Source organism: Bufo gargarizans, chromosome 2, assembly GCF_014858855.1.
Source record: "Bufo gargarizans isolate SCDJY-AF-19 chromosome 2, ASM1485885v1, whole genome shotgun sequence".
NCBI lineage: Eukaryota > Metazoa > Chordata > Amphibia > Anura > Bufonidae > Bufo > Bufo gargarizans.
The window spans coordinates 154885298-154900413 of NC_058081.1; the positions used below are offsets into that span (position 1 = coordinate 154885298).

The 15116-nt window shown below is 43.8% G+C and overlaps 1 protein-coding gene across 4 annotated transcripts in view; it reads left to right on the plus strand.

Moving 5' to 3' along the window:
* The window catches only part of CEP152 (centrosomal protein 152), a 64184-nt gene that overhangs the window by 31479 nt on the left and 17589 nt on the right, over window positions 1–15116 (plus strand). For all 4 annotated transcript variants that reach the window (XM_044279624.1, XM_044279628.1, XM_044279626.1 and 1 more), the window contains exons 19-24: window positions 3158–3427; window positions 4977–5108; window positions 5273–5887; window positions 5996–6125; window positions 10362–10538; window positions 11746–11836. In XM_044279624.1, coding sequence (XP_044135559.1) covers window positions 3158–3427; window positions 4977–5108; window positions 5273–5887; window positions 5996–6125; window positions 10362–10538; window positions 11746–11836 — 1415 coding nt within the window. The remainder of the gene's footprint in view (window positions 1–3157; window positions 3428–4976; window positions 5109–5272; window positions 5888–5995; window positions 6126–10361; window positions 10539–11745; window positions 11837–15116) is intronic.

A 15116-nucleotide genomic window follows, 5' to 3' on the forward strand; every position in this document is an offset into this window, starting at 1 on the left:
TCGCGGGACTTTGTAGCTCTATTCCGGTGTTTCAATGTAATTGTGCTTGCAGCAGGAGGAGATAAAAATGGAGCGCTCCAAATTTGAAAAATGAATTAGAGGTCTAAGTCATATCCGGATTAATAGTCAGGACAGGGATTTTACGCCAGACGCGTTTCGGGGACTTCACTCCCCTTCCTCAGTGGATCCGGATATTACTTAGACCTCTAATTCATTTTTCAAATTTGGAGCGCTCCATTTTTATCTCCTCCCGCTGCAAGCACAATTACATTGAAACACCGGAATAGAGCTACAAAGTCCCGCGATATCTCTGGAACAACACGTGACTCACAACAGAGAGCGAGGACGCCGGAAGTAAGTGCAACAGCGTGGTGTGGAAAGCTGCGGAACGAGAGCCCCGGACACTCGGGAATACCGGTAAGAGAGATCTATCCACAGCATTTGACCACAAACACTAGTTAACAACGGTGAAAGAAAAATCTGACACCATAGTCCATGAACTTTGCGGACATTGAGATTTGAACTCTAGGATTGAAAAAACAGTATCCGGATAACATTGCCTTGATTTAAAGGGACAGTGCTTTGGATCCGCAAACAACTTGAGCGGACATTGAAACTGTATTTGGCCATCAGGACATGCCAGATTGTTTATATTGGATTAACAGACCAGCCGTGTTGGCCCTATTGTTTTATAAGTTTTATATCTTTTATGAATTTACTCTTGGATATAGAGAGTTTTAATTATATTGATAGAATTGTATTGCTGTAATTTTTACCATTTCATGTCAATAAATTGCCGATGTTGTGACCCACATAGTGACTGCCAGTCGCTTTTTCACAATTCTTTCTTTCATTGTATTTTTAACAATGTTTTTATGTTATATATCAACTTGTTTGAAAGTTGAGTAAGGCCATGATCACACAGGCATTAGTATTTTTCCTGTCAAAGTGATGGGTGCCTTGTTGCAATTAGATGGACTTTATTGTAAGTTAATGGAGAACATTGGTGTTTGTCGTGTAACGGATACAGCAGAGTGTTGTAGCTTCTATTACAAATAGATGTTAACAGAGCATAAAGGGGTTGTCCGAGTTCTGAAAAAAAAAAATATATAGCACTGTAAATCTGATGGGCAGCAATATATAACTGAGCCAAGCAAGTTTTAGGTAAAAAATAAAATACAAATATTTCCTCATTTCCCTGGTTCTCTTCTGGCTCTTTGTTTACCTGCAATAACTACAATCTCTGCCCCTCCCCCTGCTCTGCAACTGGACTGAATACAAGTGCTGTCCTGAGTGACATATCTGCCTGCTGGGAGACTCAGCAGCATGTTGTATGTGTAGGTTCTACAAGTTCCAGCTGTACAATGACACTGATCTTCTCCCTACCCGTTCTTGTGCAATGCTCTGCAGAACTCCTTTGTCAGCTTCTGTGCCCAGCATTTGTCTCCTCATTGCCTGCAGCTACTCGGTAAAGCTTTCAGCCCTGAGTCTGGGCTGCTGAAGGGGTTAAGAATCCAGGGAGAGAGCAGACAGTAGTGCAGGGGGGCGTGGCCAGCACAGTGACCTCTGGTGTACAGACACAGATCTGCTCTCTCATTCTTGTGCATGAAACATCAGAGCAGGGAGAGAAGCTGACATCACAGGTCATGTGACCCTCAGTGAAATCTGAGAAAGTAGCAACTACAGATGCAGTAAGTGCATGGTAAAGCTGTTACATTTGATTAGTTAGAAACATATAAAGAACAAGAAAATAACTTGGGCAACCCCTTTAACTAATGCACCGCGTTACTTGAATTGATGCTTAAAAGGATTATTACATGATTATTGTAAAAAATGATATAATCAGACATCATGTAATACATGGCAATATCTTTCTAACAAAGCTAGAACGAGCCTTGTACCTCGCATGGATCCAGAGATCCCCCCCCCCCCCCCATTCGTTGTTCCAATTGCTCTGCTAGATTTATTTCAAGCTGGGAGTTCAGGGGACGTGGCCTTTTTGCTGCTCAGGGAGTGTGGGTCTTGTCTGCTGCAGCTGTCTCCCCATCACAACTCAGGAGACAGTTGGATCCGGATGGAACCGATCATGTGCGTCCACCTCAACGAGGTGGACAGACAAATAAGCAAAAGAACAAACAGCAGGTGGCCCTATACATAGTAACATAGTACATAAGGCCGAAAAAATACATTTGTCCATCCAGTTCGGCCTGTTATCCTGCAAGTTGATCCAGAGGAAGGCAAAAAAAAACTGAGGTAGAAGCCAATTTTCCTTCCCGACTCCAATCGGGCAATCAGAATAACTTCCTGGATCAACAATCCCTCTCTAGTAGCTATATCCTGTAATATTATTACGCTCCAGAAATACATCCAGGCCCCTCTTGAATTCCTTTATTGTACTCACCATCATAATCAAACAGATACATTTTATTGACTAACTCAGTGGCTATACTACATTTCTAAATGCATGCAATTATAAAAGTATTCAGATCCAGGTGATGGTTTTAAAATTGCTGAATATTTTGGTGGGACAACCCACCAGAACAGACACAACTTTTAAAGAGGACCTTTCACTCGTATACAAACTAAAAACTAACTATCTGTGGGCAGAGCGGCGCCCAGGGGTCCCCCTGCACTTACTAGTATGCCTGGGCGCCGCTCCGTTCGCCCGGTATATGCTCCGGTGTCTCAGCTCCGTCTGTTGTATTGGACTGATTTTTTTTGTAGGAGGCGTGTCCCTTGCTGCAGCACAGGCCAATCGCAGCGCACAGCTCATAGACTGGCTATGAGCTGTGCGCTGCGATTGGCCAGTGCTGCAGCAAGGGACACGCCTCCTACAAAAAATCAGTCCAATACAACAGACGGAGCTTAGACACCGGAGCATATACCGGGCGAACGGAGCGGCGCCCAGGCATACTAGTAAGTGCAGGGGGACCCCTGGGCGTCGCTCTGCCCACAGATAGTTAGTTAGTTTTTAGTTTGTATACGAGTGAAAGGTCCTCTTTAAGTGTAGATTAAAGCAGTTGTCCTGGAGAACGCTTCTATTCCAATGCTTACCAGGTCTCGACTGAAATGTTGATTTGGTTATTCGTGTTGTTGTACATAATTGCTGGCAGTTTTACAATCATGTAGTGGATTCCTTGTTTTCTTTTTTTATTAGGAAAGTAAATTAAGAATTCAAGAGCTGGAGAACCAGTGGAGACAGAAACTAGATAGAGAAGTTCAAGAGGTCAGAGAAAAGTCGCTGCAGAACTTAGAAGACCATGCAATACAGACAGAGGAGACTTCGACCACACAATCTACATTAGAAGCTGAGCGGCTAGATGAATTAAAACTTCAACTTCATAATGCTGTGCAAGAGAAAGAGAGGGCTATCCGGGAAGCCCAACTAGATCTGGAAACACGGCATCGGGAGGATATTTCAAAGCAGGTATTCTTTGTGTGATGTCTTCATGACAACCAGACTGTGATTCGAAGTAGAATAACTGGCTTCAACAGATAATCCAGAAAAGTTCACCATAGAAACATAGTTGTATCCATCATCTACATAGATTTAGGTTCTTCCTACTGAGCAAAATATACATCCTATGCCATAACAAATGATTGTTATATATCTTTATCTTCTTTACTGTCCACATTTAGTTAGTTTCCCCTGCAGATGTGGAAGAATAAGATTAAACTATTCTTTTGAGAACACAACTGGTCTTGGTTTGACTGGCCCATAAACAGACTAAGAACCTAAAATAGTAAAGGAATATTCCAGCCATTAACATTTATCGCCTGTCCACTGGGTGATAATAGTTCAGTCAGTTCACAGGTGTAAAAGGATGTCCCGAAATTTGCCTCAGCATATGCCACTGTATAGCCATACAGTAGTGTAATGTTACCCAAAAACTCTTATGGGGAGAAAAAAAAATTGGTATGCACGCAGTATATATTTCTCATAAAATACCTCTGCATGGAATAACACAGCTGACGAACTATTCCATACAGAAAAAATAAATAAATAATAATACAACGTATACCAGCCTGACAGAGGCCCATGGACACTCTTGGCCTTTGCCAAGTAAATAGAGGCCTATGCAAATATTTAACATATTTCCTGATGCATACGGAAAGTGGACACTGCAAAGCACACTGTGAATCGGGGGTGGACTGGGAACTTGGCCCTGGAATAAAAACTAAAAGTGGCCCCATTTTATAGGCATTTCCAAATTAACAGAGGTGGGCAACAGAAGTAGGTGAGGGTCAACAATACCATAGTACAAAATACCATCCCAGCAGAACCAAATACCAATGTAGCACAATATACTGGCCCTCCTTGGTGGTCATCAATAGCTACCATCTTCTGTCCTCCTTCTCCAGTTGTCTATGAGGTAAGATGCGCAGCAGTTGAATTCTGGAGGACATGTGCGGTCACTGGCTAGGTACATGAGTACCTGATTCTCACAACATTAATTACTGTTGAGGGCTCATTACAGTATGTACCTGGTCATCGGCCCACCGGCAAATTTCCCTGAAGTGTCTATGGCCTGTCCGCCCCTGCTGTGAATGTGGCCTAAGATTCTACATTAAACTTTCATTTGATCATGTTGGACTAAGAATTCTTTCATCCATAAAAAATACTATTCTAGCTCACCAACTGCTATTGGCTTAAACTGGCCAGACTTGAAAAAAAGTGCTCCCTGCCCATGAAAATAGGATCGCTTGTCTGCGACAATAAATGAACTGATACTCTGCCAACCAATCAACCTTATTTCGACACTGCTCGGTTCCCTCTGGTCTCTACTTCCTGGTCCTGTCTCCACATAGTGACTCGACCCAGCTAGCAATTGGCTGAGCGGATATTTCCTGTGTGTTGAGACAGAACCAGGAAGGAAAGACCAGCAGACACCCGGGCAGCATCAGAATGTTTTTATATGTATGTTTTATTTTATTTTTTTCTTGGCTTGGTATAGACTTTTTATTTTTTTTGACAGGTGGAATTTGCTCTAACAAAAGCTCACAAAAGGTGGTTAGAAGAACTTACTAGTTTATCAGAATACAAAGCAAACTTGAGGCTCGAGAGAGAAAAGTGGGAGAGACTTCATGATCTTAATATTAAGAAGCAGGCAAGTAAAGACAACCACATTTACAATAGTATTTTGTAAAGGTTCTTCCCAATAGGACAAAATAAAATGTTCTGCTATTTTCAATATTTCTGTTTTTAGGTGTAATAGTCCTTTTGGTGAAAGCCATCGCTATCTAATAGCTTATATGTGTATTTATTTTCTAGATATCTGATGCTGCGGCTGAAGAAAACTGGAAGTTATCAGCAGGAAAAGGGGCCTACAGCAAAAATGTGAAAGAATTGGAGGAGCAAGTTGCCTCATTGAAAAGGGAACTGGAGCGGAAGAATGAAGAATTCGAGGCCCAGATGAAAGTAGAACTTGGGGAGGCACGTGCTCTGTGGAGTAAAGACAGACAAGACGAAATTCAACAGATTCAGGCACAAAATGAAAATGATTATCGCACATTTTTAAATGAGCATAAGAATAAGATCAGCGAAGTTCTTTCCGCAGTAAAAGCTGATTTTGCAAAGCAAAAAAATGAACTGGTTTCTCAGAAGGAAGAGGAAGTAACAGAAATGTTTAACAGGCAACTCAAGCAACGGCTTTGTGAAGAATCTCTGAGAATCCAAGATCACGATAAGGAGATTTTATCTGAAATAGAGCGAATTATGTCTGACATTCATGACGAACTGGTGGAAAAACGTGTTCTAGATGGTCTGTCATCTACATCGAGCAATTTAGATGCCCAGTTTTTAAATAAGCTTCGATACGGTGTACAGAAGTCTGTAAAGGGGATTGTTTACAAGGCCATTTCAAATGCAAAATCCAAGTGGAAGCAGGTACTTATTTGTATGTTTTTAAGTGAAAATACATAGTGAGTTATTTTTTACTTAGCCGTTCCATACATGGTCACTTTAATTACTAGACAACTTTTTGTTGAGTTTCAGAAACCTGATGAGAATTTTGCCAATCGTGAACCCAAGGTCTCCATAAGTGCACAGGACCGTTCTTATATTAGGAATACAGAAGGTACTCCCAAAAGCCATAAAAAGAACCTTTCAGAAAAACTGACAAATGGTATGTTTGTGTTTTTTTTGTTTTTTACTTTTTGAAGCTTGTAACAATTGTACATGAATTGTCATCTATGTTTTTATTAAGTTTTTAAAGAATAACTTTTTGTTACGAGTGTAGATTAGAAACTTTGTAATGTATTTTATTATAGAAAAGTGCCATCACACTCCTCTCCTCCCACAGCCCCCTAAAGTATCTGACATATAGAACTGCTAAATTTGGATAAACCACTTATACCACAATATAATTTGAAATACAAAGTAAAAAAATACAGCGTTAATACTAATCTGTTTTTGGTTGTAGGGTTTCTGTCTAACTCCATTAAAGGCTAATTATGCACTTAAAGGGAACCTGTCACCGGGATTTTGGGTATAGAGCTGAGGACATGGGTTGCTAGATGGCCACTAGCACATCCGCAATATCCAGTCCCCATAGCTCTGTGCTTTCATTGTGTAAAAAAAACGATTTGATACATATGCAAATTAACATAAGAGTCATATCTTACTTGTGTGACCAGAGAAGAGTCATATTTTCAAGCTCTGACTCATCTTAGGTTAATTTGCATATGCATAAAATCGTTTTTTTTTACACAATAAAATCACACAGATATGGGGACTGGGTTTTGCGGATGTGCTAGTGGCCATCTAGCAACCCATGTCCTCAGCTCTATACCCAAAATCCAGGTGACAGGTTCCCTTTAAAGGGTATTTTATTTTTTTATATTCCAGACCGGTGAAAAGAAGTATACTTGCCTGCCATTGGACACTCAGTTATGGCACTATGGGTCCTGACTTGTTTTCATGGGACCTGTGGTCTCAGTCTGTAAACTCCTTGCATGGACAGAGTCATGTGCACCACTGCAGCCAATGACTAGGCTTAGTGGCGACATGACCCAGCAGTGATGTACTGCTTGGGGGCGTGTCACTGCACAGGTTGGTGATATGTGGGGACCAGAAATGCTTTGACTGGTCAGGACCTACAGAGCCAAGTCCAAGCAGTGGGGAGCAGGTAAATATACTTCGCTTCACAGGTGTGGTGGGATGAGGGACATCATATAGTACATGAGAACCTCTTTCTAACAAAGCCAGAACCACCCCTGTACCTCACATGGATCCAGAGATCTCCAAATCTGCTAGATTTATATAAAGCTGAAGGCTCAAGGGGAGTGTTTTCTCTGCTGCCGCTAAGGGGGGGTGTCTCAGATCTCCCTATCACAACTCAGGAAGCAGTTAAAGGATGAAGCTAAGCATGTGCGGCCTTCTCAGTGAGCAGGACAAAGAAATTAGAAGAAAACAGCAGGTTGCGCTATACAGATACATTTAATTGGATTACTCACTGGCTATGCTAAATTTTTAATTATATGCAATTACATAAGTATTAAGCTCCAGGTGTTGGTTTGAAAACTGTAGAAACATTTTTGTGGGACAACCTCTTTAATGACCAATACCATACTTTATTTGTAATTGACCTCATGGTCTGTGTTCTATAGCTTACACCCTCCTAAAACAGCCGAGATGGAAGGTCACTCTAGTCCTGACCGTTTAATCACTTAGCTGCTGGGATCTAAGTTGTTAGAAAGGGCTTCATCCAGTCTGCCGTGACAACCCTACCCAATTTTCTCGTTAATGTCTTTGAGAACACAGCACCATGGGTTATACGCCCAGCTACCACTAGGAGGTGACACTAGATATTAAAAAAGGTTTGCTCCGCCCAGGTGGAGGGTCTTCCCTCATAGGTCCCGCTCACCCCCTACATCCTGGTTTCCTCCCAGGACAGGGCTAGCACTGAGGGAAACACCTCAGGTTTCTCCTGCCTCATCGGGGGACTCCTCTGCACCAAGTCTGACTCTGACCACCCAGAGAGTTTCTATATGGTGGAAGACCGCCTGATGCTCTGTTCAAAGACAAATGTCCACCGAGGAACCTCTCCTCTCCAGGGTTGGTACCCCCTTTAGTGGATTTTCAGATGGAACTCCCCTGGTTGCATAGGTATCTATTCACCCAAGTAAGTCAGCTTGCCATCTGTCCAGTAGTTGGTGCTTTACCCGTCAGTGTTTAGCACGCCGGCCCACCTATGTGGTGTCCCAGGTACGTACTCCTTCCCCTTCACAGGGGGGTACTCATACCACTGCCAAATGCTGTATCTGGCAGACTTTCCTGGTTCCAATGTATCTCCTTTTCAGCTGGAGTAATTTCACTATTTCCAGGGTCTATAATTAATACACCCTCCTAGTCGGAGAGTGTTCCAGGCCACCATATTGCTTCTGCAGACTCTGTAGGCACCATGCAACCATATTACTCCCTTATCAAGCAGAGTACCTGTACCATCTTTAGATGCTATATCCATTTCACCTGTCTATTTCTAATGTGCTTCATGCACTAGATTACTCCATTATTGGGTGGAGTATCCGTACCATCTTCAGACGCTAAAGCCATTTCACTTGTCTGGTACTAGTGTGCACCATGTAGTCTTATTACTCCATTATTGGGTGGAGTACTTGTACCATCTCCAGAGGCTGTAGCCATTACACCTGTCTGGTTCTAGTGTGCACTATGCAGCCGTATTTCTCCCTTATCAGGCGAAGTACAGATGCCATCTTCAGATGCTGTAGCCATTGCACCTGTCTGGTTCTAATGTGCACTATGCAGAGGTGGAGTACCTGTACCATCTCCAGATGCTGTAGCCATTACACCGGTCTGGCCTTGGCCTACACTACACAACCGTATTACTCCCTTATTAGGTAGACTACCTGTATCATCTCCAAATGCTGTAGCCATTACACCTGTCTGCTTCTAGTGTGCATAACGCAGTCATATAACTCCTTTATCAAGCGGAGTACCCATACCAGTTCCAGATGCTGTAGCCAAGTCTCCACTCCCATTATAGTGTGCATCATGCAGCCAAATTGCTCCTATTCTCAGGCGGAGTATTTATAGTATCTCTAAGTGCTGTGCCCTATTGGACATGTTGTCCTCATGTGTTCCAGTTCTGTGGACCATACTTGAGCCTCTGACTGGGTAATCCTGCTGGGAGTCCCTGCCCCAATGATTTTTAGGCCATCTAGCTACCCTGGCCTTCACTGGCCGATTCCCTCTGGGAAAGCTACTCATGGCATCTCTAACCGCACATGCTCTGTATGACGGCTGCTTCTTTAGGCCCGGTTTGGTTCTTTTCCATCCTGGGTCCCCATAGACTTGTTTCCTAGGTTCAGGTCATGGTACCTCAGAGTTGTTGCTCCTGTTTGCAATTTACATTCGTTTTGGCCACTTCTGGGATGGAGCTTTCCCTCGATTTTAAGAACTGTTCCTCCTTAGGCTGTTTGGAGTCCTCTCTCTTCTACTCCAATATCTCTCAGACGAGTGTGTCTCCACTTGTATCACCTGGGCCTGCGTCTGGTTCCTTTTTTCCTGAGGCTTCATGTGGCCAGGGATTCTCTGGTCTTACATTTCACAGTAATTTTTTGTTCCAGTTTTTCTGAGCCTCGATTCTTGCATCCTTTGTACGGGACTCATGTCTTCTGTTGCCCAGGCCTGTTTTCCTTGGCCCCTGTTCTTGGCTGGGTGGCAGGATAAGCATGGGCTGGCTGTCTCCTTAGAAGTGAATGTGGCCATTTCTGACATTTCTATTTAACTCCATGAAGATGGACCTTCCATACTCCTTCTTCTACCCACACGTGAATAGGATAAAGGACCATTTGTTCTCAGCAATGATGGAGGCAACCCCATTATTAAAGGGTTTTTTTAGTCTCTTACTCTGTTGATGACCTATCTTCAGGTTAGGTCATCAGTGTCCGATTGGTGGAGGTCCGACACCAAGCACCCCCACACCAGTGCCGGAAACAAAACGGTGGACGTAGCCAGAAGTAGACTGTGCATTATATACCTTAACGCATAATTAGTTTTTTTCTGAAATGATTTATTGTTCCAAATACTCTTTTAATTACGCTGTCTATGGTATTAAGAATGTCTGTCTTCACAAGGGCTTCATGTTAAAGCCTTGAGTTTTATTTCGTTGTATTGTTTATCCCATCCTGGCCAAAAGTCTGTGTTCTTGAATGTTACAGCAGGAAATGCCTCTGACTATGGCAGATATTCAAGATACTTTCCCCTTTGAGGAGATGCTTAATGTCTTGTATTACTTATAAATAAAACATAAGCATATTGTCTTGTTAGTTTTCGTGAAGAAGTCTTTGTGAAAGTTAATAAATACTAAAAATTGTTGCTTTGGATTTTCATCCTGTAGAAGACTGGTTGACAACGAAAGGCAATAATGCTGAACGTTGTTGCTGTGAAAACTGCTTGCAGCAGCTTCAGAGATACAAGAAGGACTGTCAGGAACTCCGAGGCAAACTGGATAAAGCATGTCGGCATCTTCAGCAAGCAGTGAAGGACCAGAAACTGAAAGCAGAGCAGTTTAAAAGTGAGTACAAACACATGCAGAGAGTGCAGCATACTGTTCACCCATGTTACCTACATCTCACTGCTGAGCATTTGCATCTTGTGTATTCAATCCTCTAAAAATATCTAATTATATCAGCAACATAAACCTTCTTTGTATCTGTGGAACTAGAATTTATCTGATGGGAGATCAGGCTGTTTTATTTCATGGTATTACTTAGGCTACTTTCACCCTGGCGTTTTTGGGTCAGCCTGTGAGATCCGTTTTAAGGCTCTCACAAGCCGCCCTAAACTGATCAGTTCAGCCCCAATGCAGACGGATCCGCACCTAAACGCAGGTGTGAAAGTAACCTTAGATTGTTGATTCTCAAACATATGAACATTAAGAAACTTCCAAAACTGCTTCCCAATGACCCCTTACTCCCACTTTTACATCAAAAAGGCCTGTTGCCCCAATTCCAAGAATCTATGAGCATTCTGAAATGGGTTACCAATGTAAAAGTATCTGTATGTGCTAGCACTGTTTTATGTGGATCCCCTGAATAGGTTACACAGAATACTGGTTGAGAAACAATACCCTATATCTGGCGGTGAATCCGCTGAAGTTATGAACAGACTCAGGTCTCTACATAACTTCGGCGCATCCAGCGGCAATCTAAAGGTAAGACCGCTCCCGAGCTGTCTTACATTTAGACCTATTTCTATGCCTAAAACAAGCGTAGAAAATGATGACCACTTTTTTAGGCCTGAAGCGAGCAGGGAAAAATTAGCAGATTGCGGCGTAAATAACCTTTTGCGCCACAATATGCACCAGAAATACACTTAGTATAGGCGTATTTCTGGATAATAAATGACCCCCAAACATCTAAGAATATGTTCACATCAGCATTTAATACCCGGCAGGTTGTTCCACTGCCGGCACAGCCTGCCGGGTCTCAAATGCTGATGTGAACATATTCTTAGATGTCATAACACATACAAGTAAATCTAATATACTTTGGGGTTCACTGTATCCAGCACAACTGACAGTGCCGGCAACTGCCGTGTACCTATTGACTACAATGGTATCCCTTGGTGATCCGGACTCTTTCTGGCATCAATGCCAGTTTTCAGCCGAACAAATACCCCTGTATGCAGCGGTTTTTGTCTGGCCGACAGCTGGCATTTATGCTAGAACAGGCTACTGTAACAAACTAAGTAATTCCTGATAAGTTTTCATTTAATTTCAGATCATGAAATTGTTGCCCAAACGCTAAGGAAAGAAAATGCTGAGCTGCATAAAACTCTTGAAGAAATGAAAAGTAACGGCACATCACAATGGTGAGTTATTATTTTTTGTTGTTGTTTTTTTTTTTTGTTGTTGTTTTTTTTTATGTTCTGGTTATATTAGCGAGGCATGTGTTTGTTTTAATGAAAAAATTGCTTAGTTTTTTTTTTTCTTAAGGTTCTCTTTATCTTAGATTTGAGGAACTTTCTTAGATTTGATAAGTTAATATACAGGTGAAACTCGAAAAATTAGAATATTGTGCAAAAGTCCATTTATTTCAGTAATGCAAATTAAAAGGAATTGCATTAATGCAACTTAAAATTAGAATTTTGTGAAAAGGTTCAATATTCTAGGCTCAAAGTGTCACCTTCTAGTCAGCTAATTAGTCCATACGCCCTGAGCAAAGGGGACCTCAAAATTGTGACTTTGGGGTTTCATAAGCTATAAGCAATAATCATCCAAATTATACCAAATAAAGGCTTGAAATATCTTGCTTTGCATGTAATGAGTCTATCTCATATGTTAGTTTCACCTTTTAAGTTGCATTACTGAAAGAAATGAACTTTGCACGATATTCTAATTTTTCGAGTTTCACCTGTAGTGCATTTATTAGGGATCGACCAATTATCGGCCGATATTCAGGATTTTCAAAGTTATCGGCATCTATTTTGCGTGATCCGTGTTCCCTCAGCAGCACAGGGTAGAAGGAAGCAGTGTCTCCCTCCCCCCTCCTGTGCTGCTGCCACCAATGAAAGGAAAGAGGAGTGGAGGGGCTATGGTCACTGCGCCAGCAATGATGTTAACTCACTCATTCATTCAAATTCAACAGGAGGCGGGAGCTGCCTGCAGAATCATATAGCCGCACCCGACCTCTATGACAAGTGGCTGCCATCCGCGGCAGTTAACCCCTGCCGCACCTTTAGGGGTTAGCTACCGCTCATACAGGTCGGGTGCGGCTATATGATTCTGCAGCCAGCTCCCGCCTCCTGTATATGAATTAATGGGCTAGTTATCTTCATTGGTGGCGCAGTGTGCCCCCCCACCCCCACCCCCAGTATTAAAAACATTGGTGGCGCCACCCAAGCCCCTCAGTATTAATCATTGGTGGCAGTGGCCACAGGGTCCCCTCCTCCTCATTGGTGGATGTGGCAGCTTCCAATTGGAGCCCCAGCAGTGTAAGCCTAGGGCTCCGATCGGTTACAATGGCAGCCAGGACGCTACTGAAGCCCTGACTGCTTTGGTAAGCTCCATGCTGCTGTGTGTACTATGCACAGGGCAGCAGGGACAGTGTGAAGTCCCTGTTTCTACGCCTAAATAGGACAAGGGTTCTAGCCCCTAAAAGGGGCTAAAAGTTAGTGTAAAAAAAAAAAAAAAAAACACAAACACCAAAATATTAACCACTTGGCGCCACGCTAACGCCGAAAGGCGTCATCTCCGCGGCGCTCCCAGGCTACGCTAACGCCGATTGGCGTCATCTCGCGTGAGCCGAGATTTCCTGTGAACGCGCGCACACAGGCGCGCGCGCTCACAGGAACGGAAGGTAAGCGAGTGGATCTCCAGCCTGCCAGCGGCGATTGCTCGCTGGCAGGCTGGAGATCCGAATTTTTTAACCCCTAACAGGTATATTAGACGCTGTTTTCATAACAGCGTCTAATATACCTCCTACCTGGTCCTCTGGTGGTCCCTTTTGTTAGGATCGACCACCAGAGGACTCAGGTAGGTCAGTACAGTCGCACCAAACACCACACTACACTACACTACACCCCCCCGTCACTTATTAACCCCTTATAAACCCCTGATCACCCATGATCACCCCATATAAACTCCCTGATCACCCCCCTGTCATTGATCACCGCCCTGTCATTGATCACCCCCCTGTCAGGCTCCGTTCAGACGTCCGTATGATTTTTACGGATCCACGGATACATGGATCGGATCCGCAAAAAGCATACGGACGTCTGAATGGAGCCTTACAGGGGGGTGATCAATGACAGGCGGGTGATCACCCAATATACACTCCCTGATCACCCCCCTGTCATTGATAACCCCCCTGTAAGGCTCCATTCAGACGTCAGCATGCGTTTTGTGGATCCGATCCATGTATCCATGGATCCGTAAAAAATCATGCGGATGTCTGAATGGAGCCTTACAGGGGGGGTGATCAGTGACAGGGGGGTGATTACCCTGATCACCCCTGTCATTGATAACCCCCCTGTAAGGCTCCATTCAGACATCCGCATGCGTTTTGTGGATCCGATCCATGTATCCATGGATCCGTAAAAAATCATACGGACGTCTGAATGGAGCCTTACAGGGGGGTGATCAATGACAGGCGGGTGATCACCCATATACACTCCCTGATCACCCCCTGTCATTGATCACCCCCCTGTCATTGATCACTCCCCTGTAAGGCTCCATTCAGACGTCCGCATGATTTTTACGGATCCATGGATACATGGATCGGATCCGCAAAACACATGCGGACGTCTGAATGGAGCCTTACAGGGGGTGATCAATGACAGGCGGGTGATCACCCATATACACTCCCTGATCACCCCCCTGTCATTGATAACCCCCCTGTAAGGCTCCATTCAGACGTCAGCATGCGTTTTGTGGATCCGATCCATGTATCCATGGATCCGTAAAAAATCATGCGGATGTCTGAATGGAGCCTTACAGGGGGGGTGATCAGTGACAGGGGGGTGATTACCCTGATCACCCCCTGTCATTGATAACCCCCCTGTAAGGCTCCATTCAGACGTCCGCATGCGTTTTGTGGATCCGATCCATGTATCCATGGATCCGTAAAAAATCATGCGGATGTCTGAATGGAGCCTTACAGGGGGGGTGATCACCCTGATTACCCTGATCACCCCTGTCATTGATAACCCCCCTGTAAGGCTCCATTCAGACGTCCGCATGCGTTTTGTGGATCCGATCCATGTATCCATGGATCCGTAAAAAATCATGCGGATGTCTGAATGGAGCCTTACAGGGGGGGTGATCAGTGACAGGGGGGTGATTACCCTGATCACCCCCTGTCATTGATAACCCCCCTGTAAGGCTCCATTCAGACGTCCGCATGCGTTTTGTGGATCCGATCCATGGATCCGTAAAAAATCATGCGGATGTCTGAATGGAGCCTTACAGGGGGGGTGATCAGTGACAGGGGGGTGATCACCCTGATTACCCTGATCACCCCCTGTCATTGATAACCCCCCTGTAAGGCTCCATTCAGACGTCCGCATGCGTTTTGTGGATCCGATCCATGGATCCGTAAAAAATCATGCGGATGTCTGAATGGAGCCTTACAGGGGGGGGTGATCAGTGACA